Source organism: Sphaerodactylus townsendi, linkage group LG02 (genome assembly GCF_021028975.2).
Source record: "Sphaerodactylus townsendi isolate TG3544 linkage group LG02, MPM_Stown_v2.3, whole genome shotgun sequence".
In the NCBI taxonomy this organism is placed as follows: Eukaryota; Metazoa; Chordata; class Lepidosauria; order Squamata; family Sphaerodactylidae; genus Sphaerodactylus; species Sphaerodactylus townsendi.
The window spans coordinates 28,277,771-28,305,480 of NC_059426.1; the positions used below are offsets into that span (position 1 = coordinate 28,277,771).

The 27,710-nt window shown below is 43.3% G+C and overlaps 1 protein-coding gene across 2 annotated transcripts; it reads left to right on the forward strand.

Moving 5' to 3' along the window:
- Positions 1-631: 631 nt before the first annotated feature.
- SP3 (Sp3 transcription factor) lies at positions 632-27,710 on the forward strand. 2 transcript variants are annotated; one of them, XM_048484261.1, is made up of 7 exons: positions 632-1,016; positions 1,357-1,484; positions 1,676-1,798; positions 12,892-14,242; positions 24,165-24,357; positions 25,069-25,265; positions 26,007-27,710. In XM_048484261.1, the coding sequence occupies exons 1-7, from the start codon at positions 1,010-1,012 to the stop codon at positions 26,321-26,323; spliced, it is 2,316 nt and encodes a 771-aa protein (XP_048340218.1). In that variant the 5' UTR covers positions 632-1,009; the 3' UTR covers positions 26,324-27,710. The 2 variants fall into 2 exon arrangements, with proteins under 2 accessions (XP_048340218.1, XP_048340217.1); XM_048484260.1 differs by lacking the exon at positions 632-1,016 and having other exon boundaries at positions 1,256-1,484.

The window sequence follows — 27,710 nt, forward strand, 5'->3', positions numbered from 1 at the left end:
TTCAAATGGCGCTTTGCGGAAAGAAGGCAGGCAGGTCTCGCTTGACAGCTCGGGGGCCCCTAACAGCGAACACCTCAAAGGAAGCCTGCCGTGGGGCAGCCGTGTGTCGGCCGACATTTTAAAAGTCGGTGGTTATTTTAAAGAAAAGGAGGGTGCAGCTTCCTGCCGTCTGTTCCTCCTCGCCGAGGACGGCTGTCACGAGCACTGAGTGACAGTCGGGACGAGGGAGATTTCAAACTCTTGCGGAGACCTCCCGCAGCGCTTGAACCAGCCCTGCCTGCTGTCCCCCGCGCGAGGGAGCGCCCTCAGCGTGCTCAAGGCCCCAAAGGCGGAGGGAGAGCGAGGCAGAGACGGCTGCCTGGGGCGCTGGCAGCGGCGGCCTCCCTCCCGGCCCCGGCGAGCGAGCGGATGGCCGACCAAGGCCGCGCTGCAGCCTCGCTCTCTCTCCGCGGGGCCTGCCTCATTGTTTCTCACACAAACCCTGGCAAACAGGAAGCCACCTCGGCAAGAGATCGGAGGGGGGGGGGGGAAATGCAGTGGGTGAGCGGCAAGCGGCGGTAACCAGTCATAGCGCAGGCCGCCGAGAGCGGCAGCCAATCAGCGTGCCGGAGCGCGGGGGAGAGGAGGGAGTTCCGGGAGGGCGAGCTGGCGGGCTGGCAAGGAGGAGGTGGCGGCGGTGTCGGCCGGGCCCCCTCTCCCGCGGCAAGCCCCACCTTTCGGCTCCCTCGCACCGTCAATCAAAATAGCGGGGGGAAACCCCGGAGTGGGCTCAGGCCGCCGCCGCCAACATCGCCGCCAACCTCCGCGCGCACCTTAAGCATGTCCCCAGCGGTGACGGCGGCCGCCTAGCCCCAGTGGCGGCGGCGGCGGCGAGCGGGGCCTGCGCGCGAGAGAGAGAGCGAGCCAGCGAGAGCCTCCTTCCTTCCTTCCTTCTCTCCTCCCTTCCTCCCGGCCGGCAGAAGCTCCCGCGGCGGCTGGCTCGCTCCCCCCCGCCCCGCTCTCACACAGCATGACCGGTACGTACGGGCCGCGGCCGGTGCTCCGGGGGTCCGGCGGCGCGGGCGCGTGTCTGCCTGGCTGCGTGGCGCGAGCGGCACTGGCTGAAGCAGCGGGAGGAGCAGAGCCAGGGGGAGGAGGGAGAAGAGAGGGGCAGGGGCAGCGGCGGCGGCAACAGCGCGCGGAGGGAGGGAGGAGGGACGGCAGGGAGGAGGAGGAGGAGGAGGAGGGCAGAGCGGGCGATGGGGAGGGGAGGGGGCGAGCGCTCCCGTCAGTGAACCTTCCCCTCCCCCTCCTCCTCCTCCAACAACCGCCGCCATCATCCTTCCCCCTCCCCCCCCCTTCCCGTTATGCCCGCAGCTCCCGAGAGGCCCGTGAAGCAAGAGGAAATGGCTGCCTTGGACGTGGACAGCGGCGCCCAGGGCGAGTATCTGCAGCACGGCAACGGCGCCTCGGCCGACGCCTCTGACGAGGCCGGCGCCCCCCAGGTAAGCGCGGGACGCCCGACCGCCTCCCCTCCCCCCTCCCCCGGGTGACACGTCGCGGGCGAAGGGCTCGGTGGCGCCGCTGCTTCCTGCGCCCTCCTTGACTCTGAGGGGGGAGGTGTGGGGGGGGGGAGCCCGGGCGCGCCCCGCACTAACCGCCGCCCTGCCTTGCCCTTCCCCGCCCGGCCGAGTAGGACGCCCAGCCGTCGCCGCTGGCCTTGCTGGCGGCTACCTGCAGCAAGATCGGGCCGCCGTCGCCGGACGAGGACGACGAGGAGGAGGACGACGACGACGAAGCCTCGCAGCCAGCCGGAGCGGTGAGTGGCACACACCGCCCCGCCGCCGCCGCAGCAGCCGCCGCGCAAGATCGCCCGCCCGCCCGGGGGGAGGGACGGGAGACACCGCATAGCACTGCCCGCCCGCCCGGGGGAGGGACGATCGCGAGGCCGACCTGCCCAAGAGGGGTCCCCAGGCTCCCCTGCCTCTCCGGGAGGAGCCCGGCTCCCTGGGGGCGGCGGCGGCGGCGGCGCAGGGACTTCCCCCCTCGCGGCGGCGACTGCCCTCCTTTCAAACCGGGGAAGGTGTGGGGTGGGGGGAGAGGCGGGAAGCTTTCCTTCGCCTGCCCTTTTCTCTCTCTCTCCCCCCCCCCCCAAGGATAAGGAGGTGGCCGTTTTTCCTCTCAGCAATTGAACGTGAACAAAATATCCCCCCCCCCTTCTCTCCTCGAGTGTCAGCTGTCAGCCTGGAATCCCCCAAACAATAACAGGAGGTGAAGGCTGGGCTGGGCACAGAGGATGCACTTTAGGGGTAAAATGGCTGGGTGGTGGTGGGGAGAGGCAGGGAGCAGTCGGCAGCACCAAGTAGAAGCCAGATATTTTATCATTTATTATTTATTTATTTACTCAATTTATACCCTGCCCTACACCAAAGTCCCAGGGTGGCTACCATAATGGGGCTAAAAGCCCTGTTAAAACATTTTGAACGCTGTTTCTAAGGCACAGCTGGCCATTCACTACAGGTTACAGAAAGTTTTGACCCTTCTTGTCCTGCTGTTGTGGGTATCTGGGAAATATCCTTGAGGGAAGGTTGGTCTGGAAAGGGAAATATGACATATGATACAATTTTTTGTGCAGGGGGGTTGTTGATTGTCTCCTGAAATAAAAGAATTGGGTGGCATGGGGGAAGAAGTGAAGTTAAAGTCAAAAATTTTGATGGCTGCAGTTACATAAAATTGCTGGCATCTTCCAACTTCATGTTTTTGGAATTGGTGTTGAAAATGTCTTTTGAAACATTTTATTTGGCAACAAATGTATTGGGAACAGACAGAAGCTTTTATTTTGAAAACTGTACAATGGCTGACGGCACATCTGTGCATGCCTGTTTTCCAAATCGTGTGATGGCTTGCATGAAATATGAAGGTTGTGATGGAGAGAAACAGAAGATGTATCTGTACTCGTTTAGAACGCATAACACTATAGTAGCTTCAGTGAGGGTTTGGTTTGAAATCCTGTGTGTACTTGGGAGTCAGCCCTATTGATGAATAGTCAGACTTCTGTGTAAACAGACCATAAATACACTCGCACGTTTCATCTATGCTTGCTAAGAGTTGTAATATTGTAGTTATTTTCAGCTTAAATGTATTAAATTCTGTATACCCATTTGAGGATTCACGTGTCCTGTCAACATGCTGTTTAAAAGGCTATCGGTTAAGATTTGTAGCCTCACATGCTTAGAAAAGAGCATGTATTATCTTGGGGACACATAAGGAAGCTGGGTTGCAGTCCAAATTAATCACATATCCACAGCCTCACCAAGTTAGCGTATGAGTCTGGATTACAGCCAAATTTTAACTTGCTCATCTGTGTCCTTCCAAATGTGACGCAATGGAAAAATAATGCAGCAGTGTGGTCTCAGATTCTCTGACAGCCTGAAGCAATTTGACTTGGGCAGAATTCTCTATCCTGTGCTGGGCGTATTGAAATAGGAACTAAAATGACAGAGAATATTTTTAAGTGCTTATAGGCATGGTGGTCTGAGCATAAAAAATGAACAAGATTGAAAAGGAGGTAATTGGGAATTTGCTTAGGGCAGAGGTGTCCAACTCTGGTGCTTCAGGTGTTCATGGACTACAATTTGATGGGAATTGTATTCCATGAACATCTGAAATGCCAGAGTTGGACGCCCCTGACTGAGGGAAATGGGTGTGTGAGGCATGCTCTAGAGGAAAAAGTCAAAGACACAAAAAAATCAGTAGAAAGATTTTTCTGCCAAAAAAAAAATCCCCCTAAGGTTGTTGGAATTTATTTCCAAATCTCCCATGACGAGGGTAGCAACTTGAATGGTGTGCCATCAAGAAGTTGATTTGGGGTACAACAGATTGTTTTATCTATTTGACATTCTAAAGTTCCTTTTGCTCTGGGGATTCTGCTTAGCAGTACTGCAAAAGATATGAACAATTAGATTAGAACAATTAGCAGTAGAAGAAGAGAACTGGAGAGGAAAAACATTGATGTAGAACTGCATGCAAGATATTTCCTTAAGAAGTTCATCCCTTATTCGCCTGTAAGGTAATGCATTCGTGCAGTAGAAAATTCTAATAAAATAGCCACAAAGTTGGTTCATCTTTACACAAACTTCTAACATCACTGAATTATTCTGTAAATGGGGAGGGAATTGCACATGAATGCTTACGTAGAGAGATAATAATGAAGTAGAATCAAATCTTCCGGACCAGTTTTTTTTTTAATTATTAAGGAGTCGAATTAGGATCTGGGAGATCCAAGTTTCAATCCTCACTCTGTCATGGAAGCTTGCCAGGTGACCTTGGGCCAGTCACATATGTTTAGGGTGGTTGTGCAGATATAAAATGAAATTGAAAAGAACAATGTCAGGCACCTTAGGTAGAAGAGTGGGGTAAAAATGAAGCAGATCTAATAATAGAAAATATAGCGTATATACAGTTGCATTCTGGTGCTCTCTTAGAAGTTAATCCCACAGAATTTAAATTGGCTTGTGAGTAGACTTGCTTAGGGTCACACTATACAAACAATAATAATTGATGCTAATTAGACAAAATAAGAGGATTTTTTCTTGTCACTTGGTAGGATGCCTGATGTTATTAGTCCCATTCTAGCTTTAATAGGATTGAATACAAATTTATTTCTAAATCATATTGAAATGTTTCAAAGTTGTGTTTTGTTATGGATGCCAGGGGCCTTTCGATCACGTGGGAGGGCACCAAGCAGCCACCCCACCCCGCATGACCAAACCACGTGCGCCCCAGCCACATGCCACCAAGCCCCGCCCCTGTGCAGGCCGGCTTTTGAAATCACGGAAGCTGGGGGCAGGGCACAGGGGTGTGACCTGCCCCCAAGCCCCACTCCTGCCTCCATTCTTTTAAAAGCTGGCTTTCAAAAGCTCTAGCTTTCAAAAGCTGACCTACATGGAGGCAGAGGGATGAGGCCACGCCCAATCTCCGTGCAGGACAGGAGCGGGACTCGGGGGCATGGCCCCATCCCCCCAAGCCCCACCCCAGCCTCTATGCTTTCAAAAGCTCTGACTTTCAAAAGCCGGCTTGCTCAAAGACGGGGGTGGGTGGGGCTTGGGGGCAGGGTCCACCTTCCAAGTGGAGGGGGTGCGGGCACCCAGAGAAGGAATTGTTGCTGGGCCCCATTTCACCGATATGCCTCTGATGGATACTGCAAGTTTCAATTCTGGATTCGATTACATTCATCAGGAAGTTGTCTGGGCTTGGGGGAGCGGGCTCTGTTACTGTTTTGCCACAAAAATAATATTCCCTGCCATAACCTAATAAGCATTTAAATTATAGCTAATTTTGTAGTCTCACTGAACTCAAATGACTGGTTTCAAGTTAACTTGTTTTAGGTTTAACAGAAAATTCATAACGTTGTATTCAGCCTTTTTAATAGAAGTTTTAATGTACGATTTACTTCAAATGTCTTCAAATTTTGTGCTGCAGGCCTGTGGCCAGAAATGTTATTTCAGAACCTACAGGTTGAATGAAGGGTAAAACATTGCCACAAAAACAAAACTCAGCCAAATAAAAGCCTGATTTCTTTAAAGTTATTTAAATTATTAATTTAAATTTAATTAATTTACTCCAGTTGCTCTGATGTTCAGCTATGCCCTGCCTTCTAGGGTGATGACTGACTTCCATTTACAGTAGAGAAGTTGGCTGCGTTCAGATGTTCTGAACAAACCTCTGTTTTGTTGTAACATCAGCTCAGGCGTCTGCATTTAGTTTATTACAGTAAAATTAAGTTAGATGCCGAGCTTCTGAAAACTGAGAAGAAAGACTGAATACAAGAGCAACAAGCCAAGTTTGTGCCCACTGCACAGACAGGTTTCCCTATGATGTCTGAAACCAGATTTTAAAAAATTGTACTTCCCAAAAATCACATCTGAGAACAGGACTCAGGCTTCAACTAATGAGTAGAAAGAAGAATGACAAGGCCAGAAATGAATGTGTCTGAAGAGCATATAATCCATGTTCTATGTCAGGGGTCTGCAACCTGCAGCTCTCCAGATGTTCATGGACTATAAATCCCATCAGCCCCTGCCAGCATAGCCAATTGGCCATGCTGGCAGGGGCTGATGGGAGTTGCAGTCTATGAACATCTGGAGAGCCGCAGGTTGCAGACCCCTGTTCTATGTAAACCATATTCAATCTATAAAATACCATTTTCTTTCCCTGAAAACGTGTTCGCTGTGTGACTTTTAATCGTTTATCTCTCCCATTTTTGTATAGGGGTGCAGTACTGTGAGACCACAAACACGCCTGAAATGTCAAAAATCATGTTTGGGATTTGTGAAGCTAATATGTTATTGGGGTACTTCTGTACTGCAGATCATTGGCAATCCAGCGGAGGGAGTTCTTGGTAACTCTGCTGGGCTGGATTGGGCAATGTGCTTACCCCCTTGGCATGATGGGGGATGGGAACATGCCTTTCTTCTCTGTCTGCCTGGCACGCTTGTTCTCCTTTTTCTGAAGACATCTGTGCATGAGTATAATACTTGCATATAACATATGCAAGTAATTAATTCCTGGATTTTGTCTGGTATGTCCATTGCACAGTGTGAGCTGTATTTAAATGAAGATCTGGGGAAGCCTTCAGGGACAGGACACACATGCTGAGTAGTGAACAGGGAGGAAAAGCACATTTTCATCTTCCTCCTCAAGCACACCGTTTGTTAAATGTTCTGGAATGTATTCTGCCTTAGGCTGGAGGAAGTTCCTCTGTTGGAGGAAGAACCACTTAATTTGGGAGGAATGCTCTTTTGGCTTGAGGAATGCTTGAAACTTTGCTCGTTAAGAGCGATAGGGTGCATGCCATGATCTGATTCAGTGAATGATGGGCTTTTTACAAACTTGTGTGCCTGTATTCTTTTTTTCTTAGATGAAGGCCATAATTCTTGGGTTGCATATGGCGTAGGACTGAAAGTTTTTGGGGGTTTAGCTGTTAATTCATAGTTCACTTAGCATGTGTTTTGAGAGTCGTGGCAAAAAATGGTCATTCATCATTGGATTCCTTTATAGGACGGGAGCAGGTTTAGTGATCCCGTTAGTGAAAGTTCTCCTTTGTCTTTTCTTCCCCAGTTTGAGCACTGGGCTCAGACACTCTCTCCAGTTGGTCCTTCAGTGTGTTCTATGTTGTCAGGGGGAATTGTATCTAGGTGACTGTGAAAATGAGAGGGGGGATAGCAAAAGCCAGGTTCACCAGAACTGCCTTTGTCAAGCTGGGTGCTTTGATGCCTGTCAATAAACACTGCTGATCAACAATACAGAGTCCGTTTGTTGCTTCAAAGTTCGAGACCTAACACATGTACGCTTAGAACTTCTTGGTAAGGTCATAACTGACTGTTTCCCCTTCCTGTCATATGACTATCACAAATTTCCTGTTACATGCATGGAATTCAGTGGATACCATACTGCTGCCTGAGTGTTACAGGCATGTCCTGGCTCTGGAAAAGCTGAAGACCACTGATATACGTGATCAGCATGACCACTTTCTTCTGGCCTATTTGTTTCTTCTTCCTCTTCTCCCCATACTGATGTCAGCATTCCATGGCTCTGGAGAGCAGTGAGCATGTTGTGTTTTTATTTATTTGTATTTTTTTAAAAAAAATCTATTTTCTCCATGCTTAATATATGCAGAAACCCCTGTTCTCACTTGCCACTGCTGATAGTAATAGTGAAAGAAAGCAAACAGAAGAGAGCGGTGGTGGAATGGGCATATGAGCTTGGTGCTACCTACCACCTGACCATTCTCTGGCAGACAGTTGGGTAGTATAGTATTGTTTTAGGGAAGGTAAAAGAGATAGACTCTTGTTTGGAAAAAAAGAGATGAAAACATAATGTGTGTGTGTGTTTTTCTCTCTCTCAGAAAAGTCTTTTCTGTCCATTATTCTGTACTTAATTCCATCAATTACTTTTTTCCCTAGATAGTGGGGAGAACCCCCTCTGACCCTGAAGAGCTGTTAGATGCAGGGGAAGGGAAGGTAGTGTTCATAAAATGATCTAAAACTGCCCACAAGTATAGATTAAGATCAGGAGCCTCTGAAGATACTGTGTCTGAGTATGGCACATATGGGGATAGTCAAGACAGATTAAAATTCTGTATGTGGTTCTGGAAAAAATGTCTGTACCCCTACAGGCAATCGTGAAAACAGCAAGGATGTTGAGGCATAAAAGTAATCTTGATTCCTAAGAATTAAAATTATGTCTGTGGAATTCCCATAGTAACATTAGTGGTCCTCTTGTCTGGCAAACATTACAACTTTCTGACAAGAGTGAACATTTCTATTTTAAATGTTCATCATTATACTTTTCACTGTTAATGGCAAAATATGTTGTGTTCTATAGCTCATGTCAAACGCAGTGTGCTGTTCCTGACATTTTTCTATCTAAAAAAAAACCCCTTAGTTGGGCAGGCATTTAGTAAGTGGGGTTAATGTACTCATAGCGGAACTTTGATGTTCTACACTACCTCTAATGTTAATCTAATAGATAGGAGATATATGATTTGTTTATGATAGAAGGCCAAGTTGAATGCTTGCACAATTTAAATTTTAATGATGCAGCTTCTATATGATTTGAAAATCTTTAAAGTGGTCCCATACAAGACATAATCTTCAACATGGAAATTAACCTGTGACATCCAGATGATACAGTTATGACCAGGACACTGGAATCAGCCCCTTGACTCAAGCCAGAGGCACTTGGCCAATACAAGGCATCATAAAATAAGACATTTTGTCTAATCCCTAAATAGTAGAATAATTTCAAATCTCTGGTTTCCCCAAGGTAGAAAGAAAGGCTTTATGCTGAGCAAGTACAGTCAGTGTTAAGCTTATTGCTCTCCCAGCCTTCCTTGAGACCCATAGCTGTCTCTTTGTAGCTTGTCTCCTGCCATTGTGAAGACAGGTTAGCTTAAAAATGTGCAGACCTTCTTTGAATTCACCAATAAGCTTATTTCAGGCTGTGCTTCTGTGCCTTCACTTAAGTTTAGTAAAGTTCTCTGCTCTTACTACTTTCTTCCTTGAGCCATTCTTACCTTTCCTGGTGTTTTTTTCTTCTTAAAATGGTGGTTCCGATGTTTGGTCTCCATTTTGCTTTCTGTCATTCCTCTAAAAAAAAATCGCATGATCTTCCTGACAAGAGCTGTCTCCTAATGCTGTCTGTACGGAGCTTCTTTTCCTCTGAACACCCCCCCCCCCTCCACCTGAGGGCCCTCTTCAACTGTTCCAACGGGCGTTAACTGACATAGAATCTGTGGTGGTAAAGACATCTTTGGACTCTTTCTCTCCCTGCAGGGGAAATTGAGTGTTTCTGTTTTCTGTTTTTAGAAGCTTTGAACCACTTGTGGCAATCTGACAGCTTGATGACAGATGGCACGATTCAGGAGGTCTTTGTTTTGACTCTGAAGCATTTAGAAGAAGAAGAGTTTGGATTTATATCCCACCTTTCTCTCCTGTAAGGAGACTCAAGGTGGCTTACAAGCTCCTTTCCCTTCCTCTCCCCACAACAGACACCTTGTGAGGCAGGTGGGGCTGAGAGAGTTCAGGAGAACTGTGACTAGCCCAAGATCACCCAGCAGGAATGTTGGGAGTGAAGAAACATATCTGGTTCACCAGATAAGCCTCTGCCACTCAGGTGGAGGAGTGAGGAATCAAACCCAGTTCTCCAGATTAGAATCCACCTGCTCTTAACCACTACACCACGCTGGCTCTCAAATAAATTTGAGAAGGCAAATAAATTTACTTGATTTATTTTTGTCTCTTTGAACTTATTATTGGCTAGCCTTAAAAGCATATAATTTTTTAAAAAAAACACTAAATAGACTTGAGAACGAGTATGGCATAGTGGTTAAAATGCTTGACTAGCTGCTGGGTTCAGCCACAGAGTTTATGGAGTCTGCCTCTCTCTCATTGATCTACCCACCGAGTTGTGGTGATCACAGAATGGAGAGGGAAAGAACCATGCATCCCTATCTGAAATTTTTAGAGGAAGGCAGTAAAGAAAAGATAGATAAATGCTTCACTACAAAAACGTTCTCATTAATTGGTTCTTCAGAAGGCATCCTCAATATTTAGACACTTGGGCTCATTCCGCACATGCAGAATAATGCACTTTCAAACTGCTTTCAATGCTCTTTGAAGCTGTGCGGAATGGCAAAAACCACTTGCAAACAGTTGTGAAAGTGGTTTGAAAACGCATTATTTTGCGTGTGCGGAAGGGGCCTTGGAGAACTGTAAGTTGAGTGGTTTTGAGAATACTGGAGCATGATAATGGAAGTAGGTAATAATGGACATGTAACAAAAGCTTCCGAAAAAAATCTGCGCATTTCAAAAAAGTGCAACTTTGTATAAACTCTGGTGGTAGCAAAAAACTTAAAGTTGGTTAAGTACTAAAAAATAAGGAGGCCAGAAACTGTATGCTTCCAAACACAAAATAAACATAATTCTTGTAGTAGGAGGCATCTGGGTAATAAGACTCTATTTTAATGAATTTGTAGTGTAGTGAGACTACCATGTAGTGTTTACATGCTACAGCTAAGGCGTTGAGACCCCTGTATTATACATTTAAGCATGCTTAACTGAGAAGTTAAGTTGTATTGGATTCAGTAGAAGCAAAAATCCTGATAATGTTATTTAATATTAAGGTTGCAAATCTAATAGTGTTAAAGGTACATGATGTATATGACCAAGTTACACAGTGGCACCATCTAGAAACTCAGTGAGGTATTCTTTCAGGCTCTGGTCCTTCTGTTTTCTGTAAGCTGCTTGTGGCCATCTCTGAGAAGGTTGACTGCTTGTGGCCATCTCTGAGAATCACCAATGTGGGTGGTGTACACATAACCCAAATAGAGCAGCATAAATGTAATGAGTGTTTCAGTTTCTTGCCGTGGTCGAGGAGGTGAATTACAGTGCCAGGCAAAGCAGACTTACACTTTTCTGAGTCTGTTGAAGTAAATTGACTTAGAAGGGTGTAACTTAGTTTAGGATAGTTCTGTTAGTCCATGGCTTGAGGGTGGGGAGAGTACTTATTTTTATCTGTTATGATTCTCATGTGTTAGTATACCTAAAACTTGTTTAATGATTTTTGATGTGCTGCTTACGGTTGGTCAAAATAAATACAAAGAGTTGAAGAAGTCTGTAGTAGTGAAACATGGAAGGGCCAATGTTTTGTTACTGTGGCTTTTTAAAAAATAACCTTGGGATGAATTCTATTCTTGAGAATGGGGTGTGCGTATCTGATTTTCCATGTGGGCCAGCTCTGAAAATGTTACCGAAATAGTGAACAGTTTCAATTATATACTTCCAAGTGGGGACAGAAAACAGTTTATACCATTCTCCATTTTATTCTCACAGCAACCCTGTGATGTAGGTTAGGCTCAGAGTGTGTGACTGGCCAAGGTTGCCCAGCAAGTTGGTTTTGGATTCAGAACCATTGTTGTCTTAGTGCTGGATGACGCTTAGAATCCTCCAGAATCAACAGTATCAAGTGGCATCTCCCTTTTGCTTTAGACGTGATCTGTTACATTTATATCCCATACTTCTTCTTTCATAGAATGTAAGATAGTATAGGGTTCCCAAGAGGTCTCCCAGACCTAGGCCTGCTTAACTAAAGCGGAAGGTAGCTGTGTGTCCTGTAGCCGTGCCCTGGCACTTGTTTGATAAAGGATTTAGGGTGTCCCAAATAACCTCTGCTTTCTAACAATAATCAATACTTTTTAAATTGACCCAATTGAAGAGTAGGGGATTGAAATGCATTAAAAGTGTGGTCTGGGTGTTTCAGTAACTAATTTTTTCAATACAGTCCAGTTGGATACCGAATAATAGGCCATAATTGCCTTTTTGTGCTTTAGATCAATTAATGCACATTAACTGGCTGTTATGAGTTTCCTGGATTGTGTGACCAAATGGTCTAATGGTCTTAGCTGCTAACATTTTGCCTGCATCTGTGGCTGGCACCTTCAGAGGCATGTGCCACAGCAAAAAATACGTCATACCGTAACATGCCTCTGAAGATGCCAGTCACAGATGCCAAACAGTAGGAGCTAAAACCACCAGACCATGGCCACACAGGTTGGAAAATCCATGGCCCCTTCCACACACGCAAAATAATGCATTTTCAAACCACTTTCACAACTGTTTGCAAGTGGATTTTGCCATTCTGCACAGCTTCAAAGAGCACTGAAAGCAGTTTGAAAGTGCATTATTCTGCATGTGCGGAATGAGCCCATGACAGCCAGTTTATTCAGATCACGAAAGCCTTTGACAATACTGTGCATTAGTTTTTATACTTCTGGGCTCAAAGGGCTTCCAATACAGTACAAAGAGGAATCAAGAGGAGAGCATGTTGTGCATGCGCAGAAGTACTTGTGCCAGCCAGAACCTTTTATTCTGATTCATGGTATACTTTTGTCCTTGATTTTTCATTGTTAAAATATTAAAGCTTGACAGTATCAAAGTACACATTTAACACATTCGGAGGAGTGGGGAAATTGGTGTTTCGTTGTTAAAATAAATGGCTTTTGCAAAGTTTGATGTACTGAGTTGCCAATAGAGCGAGCCGAAAAAGGGGAAATTGCATGTTTTGCGCATGTCGTTTGACTGTTGGATTGTGTCAGCAGTTGTTAACTATTGTTAGTTATCCAATAATTAGTCTTGTGTTGATTTTTTTAAGATTCTGAAATTAATATAGGAATGTATCAAGTAATTTGAATTAAAAAACCACCTATGTACACAAGTTGAGATACTTAATAACGCATCATTATATGCCAGACTTTATGCAAATTACATGCATACCAGTAATGTATTGACCAACTTTTCATTTGTAATCTAACAATAGATGCCTTAACTTCTCCTTTTGTTTGGTTCTATTCAGACAGGAGATTTGGCCTCTGTACAGTTAGCAGGAACACCAAATAGATGGGAGGTGCTGTCGGCTACACCCACAACCATCAAAGATGAAGCTGGCAATATAGTACAGATCCCAGGAACTGCCACAGTAACTTCGAGTGGGCAGTATGTCCTTCCCCTTCAGAGTCTGCAGAACCAACAGATATTTTCTGTTGCCTCTGGGTCGGATTCATCTAATGGTACCGTCTCTAATGTCCAATATCAAGTAATACCCCAGATTCAGACGGCTGATGGTCAGCAGGTTCAGCTTGGTTTTGCAGCCACTTCTGACAATGGTAGCGTAAATCAAGAAACTGGTCAAATTCAAATCATTCCTGGCTCCAATCAAACCATAATTGCATCTGGAACGTCTTCTAGTAACATTCAGAATATTTTATCACAGACTGGCCAAGTCCAGGGGGTTACAATTGGAGGCTCATCTTTTCCAGGGCAAGCACAGGTGGTTGCTAATGTCCCTCTCGGTCTGCCAGGAAATATTGCTTTTGTTCCTATCAATAGTGTTGATCTAGATTCTCTGGGACTGAGTGGTTCTCAAACCATGACTGCGGGCATTAATGCCGATGGACACCTGATAAGCACTGCGCAGGCAATGGACAGTTCAGACACTTCTGACAGGACTGCAGAACAGGTTTCTCCTGAAATGACAGAAACCACTGATACAGACTTATTTGTGCCAACGTCATCATCTTCGCAACTGCCTGTTACCATAGACGGTAGTAGTATACTGGAACAAAATGCAAACAGCTTGCCCACCACCACTGGGCAGGTACACAGTTCTGATCTTCAGGGAAACTACATCCAAACATCTGTCTCAGATGAGGCGCAGGCTCAAAACATTCAGGTCTCCGCAGCACAGCCTATTGTACAGCATATACAGCTGCAAGAGTCTCAGCAAACAACCAGTCAAGCCCAAATCGTACAAGGTATTGCGCAACAGACAATCCATGGTGTGCAAGCCAGCCAAGGGATATCTCAGCAGGCGTTGCAGAATCTTCAGCTTCAGTTGAACCCTGGAACTTTTTTAATCCAGGCGCAAACAGTGACCCCGTCCGGGCAGATAACTTGGCAGACGTTTCAAGTGCAAGGAGTCCAGAACTTGCAGAACTTGCAGCTGCAGAATGCTCCTGGCCAGCAGATAACGTTGACTCCAGTGCAGACGCTCACTCTGGGTCAAGTTGCAGCAGGTGGGGCTTTGACGTCGACTCCGGTTAGTCTAAGTACTGCTCAGTTGCCAAATCTACAGACAGTTACGATAAATTCCATAGACTCTGGCGGCATTCAGCTGCACCCAGGAGAAAACACGGACAGTCCTGCAGGTATTTATATTATCGTAATTGTTTGTGTGCAGAATGGCTTCTCTGCTGCTTTCAAGGTAAAGTTAATTATGTGTGCTGATAAAGTCAGTTAGATTTACTTGTGGTTTTTGAGCTGCTTCCTCTTCAAGGAGAGATACTTGCATTCAAGAGTAACAACTTTATATTCACTTCCTATAATACATATTTCTGCTTATGTTAGACATGTCTATTTGATGTCTGTAATTTATATTTCCTGAGTTATAAATGTGTGTTCCAAATTGAAGTTCTTGGTTCCTAGACTTTAGATTTAAAAAACCCTTCTCCATCACTTCATTTAATGTTAATGATGTTGGTTGAGTGGTGTCCCCCAAGGATCCGTTTTGGGACCAGTGCTCTTTAACCTATTCATAAATGACCTGGAAGTAGGGGTGGGTAGCGTGGTGGCCAAGTTTGCAGATGATACCAAATTATGTAGGGTGGTGAGAACCACAAAGGATTGCAAAGAGCTCCAAGCGGACCTTGATAAATTAGGTGAGTGGGCTCAGAAATGGCAAATGCAGTTCAATGTAGCAAAATGTAAAGTGATGCACATAGGGGCAAAAAATCCAAACTTCACATACATCGCAGCACAAGGAGTCAGTGCTATATCAAGTCACAGACCAGGAAAAGGGATTTAGGCGCCTTAGTTGATAGTTCCATGGGAATGTCAACTCAATGCATGGGCAGCTGTGAAAAAGGCAAACTCTATGCTGGGACTATTAGAAAAGGAATTGAGAATAGAAACTGCAAAGATTTGTCATGCCCCTTATATAAAAGCAGTGAGATGGGCACCGCCCTTGGAGTACTCAGTGTCCAGTCTCTGAGTCGGCCAAAGCATCTCAAAAAAGGATATTGAGGAGATAGAAAAGAAGAAGTGCAGAGAAGGGCAACAAGGATGATTGAGGGACTGGAGCACCTTTCCCCTATGAGGGAGAGGCTGCAGCGCTTTGGGACTCTTCTTTAGTTTGGAGAGGAGGCGGGCTGAGGGGGGATAATGATTGAAGTCTACAAAATTATGCATGGGGTAGAAAATGTTGACAGAGAGAAATTTTTCTCTCTTTCTCACAATACTAGAACCAGGGCATTCATTGAAAATGCTGGGGGGGAAGAATTAGGACTAATAAAAGGAAACACTTCTTCACGCAACGTGTGATTGGTGTTTGGAATATGCTGCCACAGGAGGTGGTGATGGCCACTAACCTGGATAGCTTTAAAAGGGGCTTGGACAGATTTATGGAGGAGAAGTCGATTTATGGCTACCAATCTTGATCCTCTTTGATCTGAGATTGCAAATGCCTTAACAGACCAGGTGATCGGGAGCAACAGCCGCAGAAGGCCATTGCGTTCACATCCTACATGTGAGCTCCCAAAGGCACCTGGTGGGCCACTGCGAGTAGCAGAGAGCTGGACTAGATGGACTTTGGTCTGATCCAGCTGGCTTGTTCTTATGTTCTTATGTTCTTATGGTTTTTAATAGGTTTAGGGCGAAAGCAAGAGACTTGATGGCACAGTATATTCGTCATTTGGCTTGCAGCTCCTTTGAGATACAAAGGCCAGGACCAAAGATCTTGTATACTAGTCCTTTGAGTTAAGAAGGCTTAGACTCTTTTTAATGCTGTATATTAATCCTGTTCAGAAATCTAGTGTCTAAAGTCTGTGATCAGCAGATCCTGTTTGCCATATCAAAAGAAAGACAGTGAAGCGTGGAAACCCCCCATTTGGGCTCACGTGCTGCTGTAGCCTGTGTGTCTTCACTTTTTGAAAGAAGTGTAGCTTCACAAAACAGTAATGCATGTAACTGAAAACTCAGATTATCAGCGTTAGTTTTTAGCTATTCAACATCAACTTATCTGTCATGTCTTTCATTTAATATAGCTCTGGCTGGAAAGTTCACTGTCAAACACAAGTCTGTGTACTACAAGAAGTAAAAATGGTTGGTGCTTGTCCAACAGTAAAATTCCAGACCTTTTTTGAGAGGTAGCAATTCTCATGCAAATCAGGGTTCCACATTAACCAAGTCCTGAAGCATAAATTAGGAAAGATTCACACATGTAAAATAGCTGCATTTATTTCCTTCGTAATTCATACATTGTGTGATGTTGGTTACTGTGCAGAACCAGTGCCCCCCCCCCCCCCCCCGGTGATGGTACTTTTTGCCAAGTGTCATGCTGCAAATCTTTTAGGAGCTCTTTTGAGATTGATCCTAATGGAAGTTAGATGACAAAGCAGAGCTCCTCTGGAGTTCTCTTGTGGTAGGTTTTAAAGAACACTAACGTAAAAACTTGTGTCAAAAGCAAAATATATATATAAAGTTGGATTTTTAAAAAATCACTGCGCCATAAGACATCAGTAGGCACAGTACGAGTTGGAGTTTCAATTTCCTGAGAATGTAAAATACTGTCAAGATGGATAGACCCTGGTCTATTATGAGTGAAGGTTACTAGGTTGCTTCTCTAAAAATGCATCAAAATATAGGTGTAAACACTTTACATAATGTAGATTGTGAAGAACATGTTTGCACTAGTATAACCGAGTTTCAATTTTCAGGTTAGCAGGAAAAAGACTGCTAAAATAGGCAATAAACTACTGCTGCCATGGCCTTCCCAATTTGTTAATCAGCTCATGCTTGGCTCACAAATGCAGCAGAATGAATGGTGTCTCTTCATACTCCAGGTAGAGAATTGCTTTTGCTTTAGTAGAAATCAGGCAAGATCTATCACACCACCAAAATAAAGCAGTTGAATGGGCCATATCATTCCACACTTAAGATGAAAAATAGTACTTCTGAAAACTATCCCATGTATTATACCCCCTGCAAAGAAAAGGGTAATACAAATCACCCTTGGCCTGCTGACTATTAGAGTTTTCTATTTTGTGGGATTTTTTTTTTACACATGGGAGGTATTCTCACTACATGGAAGGGTTATGATTTCTCTTGCTAGGGAGATCAGGGAATCCTTAATATTTGTCTGTGGGATAAGCTAGTTTTTGAAAACCTGGCTCCAAAAATGCTGGTAATATATTTCATGCTGTCCAGTCCCCCTAGTAAAGAAAGCATTCTATTTCCACAACCTTTTTTTGTGCTAAGTCAATTTGCTCCACATTTCAGGCTTTTGGTTATGAATATTGTGGCAGGAAAAAGAGGCACAAGTTTTTTTAAAAAAATGTCTGCATTCTTATAACTTGATTTTTCCCTCTATATTGTAGTCAAAATACCAATTTTCAAAACATGCCAAGATTCAACTGATTAAAAAACAGCACAAAAGACAGAGGTTAAGTTGTTCACTAAGGAATGGGCTGTGTTTTATTTTTTTTTAATCATTTCACTAATTCAGTTTCATCTTTGTTGCTTTTGTACTTAAAAAGTAAGGGTGAGTATCATTTTACTCTTGTGACGGAAAGGGAATTACTGTTGCTGAATAAATCAATGTTGTAAGAATGCAGCGTACTACTTTCTCATAGGGAGAGTCAGGTAACACATTTCAGAGCTGTGAATGCTGAGAATGCATTTCCTTTTTCTTATTCTTTTTTCTTTAAGAAATTCACTAGATGATTGGAGCGAGCTGATTATTAGAAGAGCTCTAGACAATCTTGTCTTTAAAAAACGAAACCTTGTATGTGTAAGTCACGGGCAAGACCTAAGAACTGCCCAGCTAACTGTATCTACCCAGTTGTGCTGTTGTTACATGAACAGCAACCCCGTCCCCCCATGTCACATTTTTGTTTGATTGTTCAAAAAGTCAACCTGTTGAGTGCTCGCAAGCTGTTGGGTGTAACCAGAGAGTAGGTCTTTGCATAGTATTCAGTGGATTGATTATTAGTTCAAATATGCAGAGATGGCTGGAGTTCTGAGTTCACAGCGGCTGCACATTGAATATATATGGCGAAAAACAACCAAATTACTCTTTAAATATACAAGTTACTGAAAAGTGCACTGTTGAATTCATACTATCTCTTACCATGTAGCCATGCTCCATGATAAAGGCAGTCAAGCCTTCAGTTATGATATACCTGCTGTGTTTTTGTTAAAACTCAACAAGATAGTCTTGCTTCTGCATATGAAAAATAGATCTGCTGGTTGAAAGTTAAAATTTGAAAGCGTTGTTAGGGAGTGTAGATATTCTTTAAAGTCTTGTATTAACTGCATCAAAAAATAAGTTGCAAAATAAAGAATGAAGGTCACTTGTCTGGGACCTTCAACTGGATATCATCACGGCATCTATTCTATAGAGTCATGAAGACTATAGAGACATGAAGTGGCCTGTTTAACAGGGAGACTTTCATGCTGAAATTACTAATCCTGATAATATGTTATAGCAAAGGATACATTGTTCTAGTATACAGACCTTCATATTACCACCAGTGGGTGCGTTAACTTCTTGTGCCAAGCATAACTCATGTGCCAGGACACTAGCCACAAAACAGGTATTTCTGTGCTGAACACAACCTCCTTTAAAATGCAGGATTCTGCCTTGAAGCAGTAGACAGACCTGATACCAGGGGTACTGTGACATTTTGCCAAGCAGGATTGCTGGGCAAGTAGGAGCTAGCAGCGACTATCTAAAGGATGCAGACTTCTGCTGGCAGTGCGATTTTGATGATCTGGCCTATGTTGGCTTGTATTTTGAAGAGATGAAACTCTTATTGGGTTGTATGGTTGACTTGTCTGTCACCTACGAAATGAAACAATTCAGGCGACATCTTGCCTAGTCAATGGCTATTTTGTCATTATAGAGTGACCTACTATCCACTGAGCAAAGTATGAGACCTTTCTGCAGTGGAAGAACCATTACATTTGGAGGACAGCTCTTTAGCTTGGAGGAACGACAGTAGGATACATGCCACTGTTAATGAATGCTGTGTGGAAATTGCCAGATCACTTGCCAAATGGACCTTAGTAGTAGGGTTTGTACCTCCCTGGACGAACTAATGGTTCATTGCTGAAATGAAGTCAGCCTGGATTATCATGGGGAATGGAAGTCTTCTTATACAGCAGGCAATTCCAAACTGGCTTTTCAGTACCTTCCCTCCAAAAGCCTTGATCTGCTGGTTGCTTTGTGTCACAGGAGACGGGCGGTCATCTTTCCTTGCTAAACAGGTGCAGTTGCAGTTTTTCAGGAATTATTTCCCTGAGAGAAAATTCTTTTAAACTTTTGTTTTTTGTAGACACTTGAGGATTGCAGAGCATGGCTGCTGGCTGCCTCTGAGGCCTACTAATCTGGTTCTTGAAACAGGCTCTCAGAATTGTGCAATTTAAGCAGATGTAGATGACTGAATTTTTTTTAAAAAAATTATGTTTTCATGTCAATTGATTTAATTTCAATAATAAACTTATTTTTTAATCTATAGATTCCCCTTGCCTGGTACCTTCTATGGCAAGTGGCATTCTTGTCCTCTGTGAGGTACAGACTTTCCTGATAGCTGAAGGTTTGAAATAAAAAAATTTACAGCTTGCTGTGAAGAGTGTTGGAGTCTACCAATGTAATGCTGTGTAAAATACAGTTGTCCCCGCCCCCCCCCCCCCCCATCACTAAGGTTAGGGGCATGGCACCCTTCCTCCCCCCCCTCCAGCAATGTGAAAAACCATGTAATTTTTTTTTTTGCTTTTCCCAATCCCCCCCCCCCTTCCTGCTTCCAGCCCAAGCCCTGCCCCCAGGACTGGGCTCTTTCTCCCTCTGGCCCTTTAAGACCATTCTCCTCCCCCATCCACTTTTTGCTGGTTCTGGCTTCTGACTGCGGGGGAAGAAGGTGCTGCCAGCCCAACTGTACTTCCTCCCCCTTCCTCGGCAGCTGCGGTTTCCACCCTGATTATTAAACCACTCAGTTTGAAGTGTGGACACCATTCAGAAGGAGAGACCCTGTCTTAGTCGTTTTGTTTCCAGTCACATTGTGTGAAAATAAGTCTTCTTGAAATTTGTGGGGCCCAACAGCAAATAGTCGCTGATGTCAAGCAAGTTGACATGTGCATGATTTTTCTTCACTCGTTGCTCAGCAAGCATCTTATACCTACTCCTGGAAACATAAAATGTGACTTGGGACAGATGGAAGATACTGCTGTAATAGGCAGCGGCTGTAATGTCTATGACTTTGTGATACCTGTCTCTTTTCATTGAAGTCATTGCTTTCTTATTCTCCCATCATTCATCTTTTTAATGTGGCAGGCATGATTCAAATATAGAAATAAGACCAATACAAAATGAGAAAAAAAGGGGGGGGGGCTGTTAAATATTTTATAAGGAACATGTTAGTGAGATAGGCATTCTGGGAAAATTAAAGTTGGAAAGTTTCCCACAGCATCTTCCCAAAATTTCTCCTGTCCCCATAAAGACAGCATGATCTGATTGAACATGTTGGTTTTGGCTTCTATTTAATCAAAATATATATTTAGAATACCCCATATTAATCTTATGTTTGTAATTAAAAATACTCAAACAAGTATTTGATTAAGGTAATGATCAAGTGTGGTTTCAGTGTTCAAATAAATTCAAACTTTATGTGGAAATTGGTTTTGTTGGCATAGTACAGGGGCCTACAACCTGCGACTCTCCAGATGTTCATGGACTACAAATCCCATTAGCCCCTGCCAGCATGGCCAATTGGCCATGCTGGCAGGGGCTGATGGGAATTGTAGTCCATGAACATCTGGAGAGCCGCAGGTTGCAGACCCCTGGGATAGTACTTTAAACTTTTGCAAGACAATGTAGTACATGCATATATTTAAATCCCAAGTGCACTGAGATGTATACATGCATACATTTAAATCCCAAGGGCACTGAGAACTGTTGACATAATAATTTGAGCATCGTGAAAAAACAGCATGCTGTATAGTGGGTGTGATTGCCCATTTAACTATTTCAACAGAATTTACCCCTCATCCACAAAGGTCAGTGGAGCACCTCAGTTTCAGTATCATTCTTCATGGTATCACCTGCTTTTCTTGTAGTCACATATCAGATTGGTGACTGACATCCCTTCTGCCATGTGAGGAGACATATAAATAACAAGCTTAGTATTAGTTTTGATTTGATCTGTACACTGAATCATTTGAATTCATAACTGTACTTTTTTTTTACATTTGGCTTATGTATCTATGGGTTCATCTACTCTCTCCCCCCCCCCCCCCACCGCCCACCAGACACCTGGTTTACAAATCAATAAAACATACATATGTTCTCACACACTTCCTAGGGATAGTTGCCTGAAAAACATTAATCACAACTTTGAACTGCCAAGCATCCCTGATATTGCATTGGCAGAGGCATCCATTCATTGGTAATTTTATGGAATGATGAATCTTTTTAGAAATTACTTTTTTCACGGGCACTGGGAAAATTTTTTTTGGAAAAAAATTTGAACCCCACATCTTTGGATGTCACCAAACAACAAGACTAGTTTGCTTCCATGTCCACATAAGAAATTTGTCTTGTATTATCCAACTAAATTGTATAATCTATTTTCTTCATTATTATTTTTTTACTTCTACTGGATTGTTGAGCTAGCTTGGCACACTAGGTAGTCCAGGGGTCTGCAACCTGTGGCTCTCCAGATGTTCATGGTGTACAATTCCCATCAGCCCCTGCCACCATGGCCAATTGGCCATGCTGGCATGGGCTGATGGGAATTGTAATCTATGAACATCTGGAGAGCCACAGGTTGCAGACCCCTGAGCCAGTCAGTTGGACTGAGACTTGGGGAACCAGGTTCAAATCTCCTCTTGTCCCAAACCTCACTGTGTGACCTTGGGCCAGTCATGTGTTCTTATCCTGACTTGCCTCCGAGCAGGAAGGGCAAGAGGAGAAGGATGCATGCCATAAATTATGATTAACAGTGTAATCTTGGACAGATTCATTGCCTTACACTGTAGACATCAGAGGACTTAAAAGGGTATATCTCAGGTTAGGACTGCACTATAAATTCCCCATCTATTTGAAATTACCTTGACAGGAAACCTGTTAACTATCTACTGTATTAGGAACAGAAACTATGTTATACTTATATAATCCTTGTACATTTTAAATAAGTGTATTTTTGGTTTGCAGTGTCTTCTAAAGTAACTAGTATTGAAGGGAAATATATTTTTAAGACATTTTAAAGAGGTTAGTGGTAAATACATATCCTACCTGCTGTGACTTTCAAAAAATTAAGCAAGAGAAATTAATGTCACCTTGAGATCTTTAAATCTTTTGTACTTCATTGGTTGGATCTCTCTAAAGCACAGGTGTCAAACTTGTGGCCCTCCAGATGTTATGGACTACAGTTCCCATCATCCCCTGCCAGCTGGCACGGGATGATGAGAACTATAGTCCATAACATCTGGAGGGCTGCAAGTTTGACACCTGTGCAAGGATGGGTCAAGATGAGGTATCATGCTACATACATAGTAGTAAGTGAGGACTTGCATGTAGGAATTTCCATCTTCAGGAGAAGCAGTTTTTCCTTTCTTGGCCTACGTTGGATACATATGGGAGAGCGGCCGCTTCCGTATTTTCCTTTACAACTGCAAATTCCAGGAAAATGAAAGAGCTGGAGCTTGATGAGTCTGGATGCAGAGCTTCAATTTAGTTTGCAGCTGTTGCAACATTAAGCACATGCTGTACAGCTCAGGCACATTACAGAGATAATGGCACCTTCCTCGCATGCACAACAGTTGCTAGCTTTCTGTAGTCCAACTGCCACAGAGGGGGCTTTGCTCTGTCATTCTTACAGTGCAATCCTTTGCAGAACTATTCCAGTCTAAGCCTGTAGTCTACTTAGTCTAAGTGGTGGTGGTTTATGGACAGCCAGTCCGGGTCTTTGCACAACCCTTTTCTCCCTGGAACATAGAAATTCTTGCTGTTGAGGCACATGTTCCAGCTCTCTGTATGTATTTTATGAGTTAGAATTTCTTTGCCAATGTAATTTAACTGAAACACAGAGGTTTTGTATCTATTAATTATTAAATAATTTTTATTTGAGTGTTTGCTTTCAGATCCCCCTTTTCACCTGCTTAGGCAGCCATGAGGTTACTTTCAGTGGTATTCATGTCCCATAGCTCTTGCAAACATATAGAGTTGGATTTAGCAATGCTTAAGCAGAGTCATAAACTGATGTAGCACAAAGTCCTGGTCGGCACCTAGCCCAGGGGTCTGCAACCTGTGACTCTCCAGATGTTCATGGACTACAATTCCCATCAGCCCCTGCCAGCATGGCCAATTGGCCATGGTGGCAGGGGCTGATGGGAATAGTAGTCCATGAACAACTGGAGAGCCACAGGTTGCAGACCCCTGGCCTAGCCCTTTCCTCCGTGTATATTATATAGCTTCAGGAAATTGGTTGCACAAGATCTCTTGGCAGTGGAATCAAAAGTGCAGATGCAATAAGTGTGACATAGTGCAAGTAGCTGCTGTAGTTGTCTTATTGCGTTTCTGCTTGTGCAAGAGACCTCAAGCATGAGTGGAAATTTTGAGCTGGATCCAATCCACAAATTACCAGGAATTTAATAAACATGTATGCTAACTTACTTTCAAATTTGAGTTGTTTCTTTTTCAAACAAGGACATTTTCTTATATAAATCTAGAGTTTTTGGTGAAAATGTTATACTAAAAAGATAGCAGCAATCCTTGGTAGTAAATCGATGCCGTTTCCCCCCATTGTTGAATATGTTGTATAGCATTTCTAGTCAGCGAAACAATTGCGTATCTTAATGGTAACCCTGTTTATGTTTGATGTCCTTGCACTGGTATTTGAAAGCTCAGTAGCGAGGCTTGCCTTTTAATATGGAACTGATGCCAGCACTGGTAGTTGCCAAGAGCCCGTGACATTTCAGCTGGAGCACAATTCTATGTGTGTTAAAGGTGAACGTTCCTTAGGGCTGGCTTCTTTCTGTTGAGTAGGCGAGTTCACGGTCGTTTTTTCTCTCTCTCAGACATTAGGATTAAAGAAGAGGAGCCTGACCCTGAAGAGTGGCAGCTTGGCGGCGATTCAACACTGAACACCAATGACCTGACCCATTTGCGAGTGCAGGTGGTAGACGAGGAAGGGGACCAGCCGCATCAAGAAGGGAAAAGATTGCGAAGAGTTGCTTGTACCTGTCCTAATTGCAAAGAAGGTGGCGGAAGGTGGGCACTTTGGCTTCCTATGTAGCAACCCTCCTTTACATCAGTGAGGCAAAAGTGGGGGGCGGGGTCATTAATTTCCATACTTGTAGCTATGGTGTAGTGCATGGGTCTGCAACCTGCAGCTCTCCAGGGGCTAATGGGATTTGTAGTCCATGAACATCTGGAGAGCCGCAGGGTGCAGACCCCTGTTGTAGTGGTTAAGAGCAGGTGGACTTTAATCTGGAGAACTGGTTTGATTCCCAAGTCCTCCCCATGAGTGGTAGACTCTTTTCTGGTGACCTGGGTTTGTTTCCCCGCTCCTACACATGAAGCCTGCTGGGTAACCTTGAGCCAGCCATAGTTTTCTCAGAACTCCCCCCAGCCCCACCTACCTCACAAGGTGTCTGTTGTGGGAAGGAGGAGGGAAGGAGTTTGTAAGGTGCTGTGAGGCTTCTTACAGGAGAGAAAGGTGGGGTATAAATCCAAACTCTTCCTCTTTTTCTTTCTCTTCTAGCATTTGTAGTGGAAATGGCAGGTAGCTGGTGGGGGGCGGGGGCAGGTTTAGGAGCTGCATTGGGGTTTGTGATTGAGCAAGGGCAGCTCCTGAGCCTTTTGGTCCCCATAAAATCTGTTAGAATGCATTTCTTTTCATCTCAGCAAAATATACTGCTTGCTGAAACTGTCTTCACAGCACCGTGGTCAGCAACTTTTTTTTAATGTATATTTTAACAGGGGCACTAATTTGGGGAAAAAGAAACAGCACATCTGTCACATACCAGGTTGTGGGAAAGTGTACGGGAAGACGTCTCACCTGAGAGCTCATCTCCGCTGGCATTCTGGAGAGCGTCCGTTCATTTGCACTTGGATGTTCTGTGGCAAAAGGTTTACCCGCAGTGACGAACTGCAGCGACACAGGAGAACGCATACAGGTTAGCCATGTTTGTTTGTAATGTACTTGTGTGGGAGGGGAGGGTTGATGATGGGTAAACATGTTCAGCTATAAAACCTTCCAGAATCCAGATAGTTAAAATCATTCCCAGAGACCTCTGCTGTGCGTGCTCTTATGTGTGCCCTTCGGCACTGAGGAAGGCAGCTACCAGAGATCTGGCCTTCTCTGCCATGCCTCCTGTTAGTGGAATTTCCTCCCTGTGCCAATTCATGTGTTGTGCTTACACTGCTGAATTTCAAACTCTGGTAACCTATACTTGGTTATGCAGGCTTTTCCTAGTGGTGATTCTGTGGGTGTTGTCGGGTTTCCCCCACCCCCACAAAAATGTGTTTTCGCTATTTTGCTGTTTGATCTTGGATATTCAGACATTGTTATCAGGCACCAGTGGGTTGGTAAGGAGAGTGTGAATATTTCAAATACATAGAGTTTTCTGATTGCTGTTAATGTTAGGAATTTGGGAGGAGTGGTTAGCCTTCAATTTCTTCTTTTGTAACAATACACTTAAATGGCATGCAGTTGTTTATCCCAAGGCAACTTTGGCAGATTCCACATGGGCCGAAAACGGTGTAAACCCTTTTACACCGTTTTAAACCATTTTCACACCATTTTCACACTGCTGTTTGTAGCCCATGCGGAATCCGCCTTTGTTTCATTTGTGTCGTGTTTGATAGCTTTTGCATGCATTGAAGTGAAAGACTTCCTTTCATTATGTTTTCAACAGGGGAAAAGAAGTTTGTCTGCCCGGAATGCTCAAAACGCTTCATGAGAAGTGACCACCTTGCCAAACACATTAAAACGCATCAAAATAAAAAGGCTATTCATGCCAGCAGCACAGTGCTAGCATCGGTAGAAGCAACACCAGAGGATACTTTGATTACTGCAGGTGGAACAACACTTATCCTTGCTAATATCCAACAAGGGTCTGTTTCAGGGATAGGAACTGTCAATACATCTGGCACCAGCAATCAAGATATTCTTACCAATGCTGAAATACCTTTACAGCTTGTTACTGTTTCTGGAAACGAGACAATGGAATAAATATTACACAAGATACCTATTAATTGTGGTTATTTTTATACAGTAGTGAGAAGAATATTGTTCCTAAGTTCTTAGATATCTTTTTATTGATGTGCAAAATTTTTGGATTGACAGTAACTTGGTTATACACGACACTGAAATGCCTTACTTTGTATGATATTCCATAGTATATTAAAATGGTAAAATTGCATGGGTTTTGTAGGTACTTTTGGAATCTAGGAGAGATTAAATTTTACCAACTTGTATAAAAAAATTAACGATGGAAATGGTAGTCTAATCAAATGCATCAATCCTTTGTGGTTTAGTGTAAAAATGAGAACATGTTGGTATTTATCTATTGTAAGATAAAAAGTTGATTGGTGAAAAGAAATCATGTTATGATAAAAGAAATTTTGTAATTTTCTTGATGACTGGAATTTTTATTATGCATAACTGACAAATCAAGTTTCCAGGCAAATGTTACATAGTGTAGGCTTTACTTAGCTCATCAAGTTGTCATTTTGAAGCTAATTATTTTAATTAGGTTAACTATGTACAATATTTTAAGCATTACTCTTGTAAGATTTTGAAAATTACATTTTAACATGGAATAGGGATAGTTTAAATCCTGTCGAAAAAGCCATGTTTAAGGTTTAATTTTGCCAAAATAATGTCTTGTTAATATACTTTCAATAATCAATTTGGACAATATAACCAATGTTTTAAAATATTCAGAGGCTTAGAAAAATAGGTTGCAGCATTTTGGGTGGTAAAACAGATATTATTAAGAAAGATCCCTTTTCTTTAATATTGGAGGACCAAAAACCAAGGGATGTTCATTTCAGCAGTGGTTTTATCTTGTCTCCAAAAATATGTCAGGACCTTAAAAGCCATCATGTAAATTACCAGTTAAAACATATGCAAATGATGGAAAACCAGTTCCATAGGGACAGTACTTCAAACCACATTAATATTAGTCATAGAGAAACAATAATAATTTTGCAAGGCTTTCTTCTGTTAATCTTTTGGTTAGTTGATTTGCATTTAAATGTCCACATCTTTCCTTTATGCTTTTCCTCTTAAATTGTATGTATCCAGTACATTTAACTGATAAACATATATGTTTTTTATTAAGCTGAATTCTTTTTTATTTTTTAATTACTGTTTATATTTTCAATTATAGAAACATGTACAAACTTAATTTGCATAGCCGGTCTGTAAGTGCTCTACCATTTTACAAAAAAAAAAAAAGTACAATAATTACAGCAGTTCACCTATTTACAAACTTTTGGAAATCTGTTCATTTGTTCTTAAAACCACCTCAAATTTAAAGGCTACCTTATTGTACGTTTAAAGTGTATTATAACAGTGTGGTAGTTAATAAAACACTATTTTTTTTCCCTTTTGA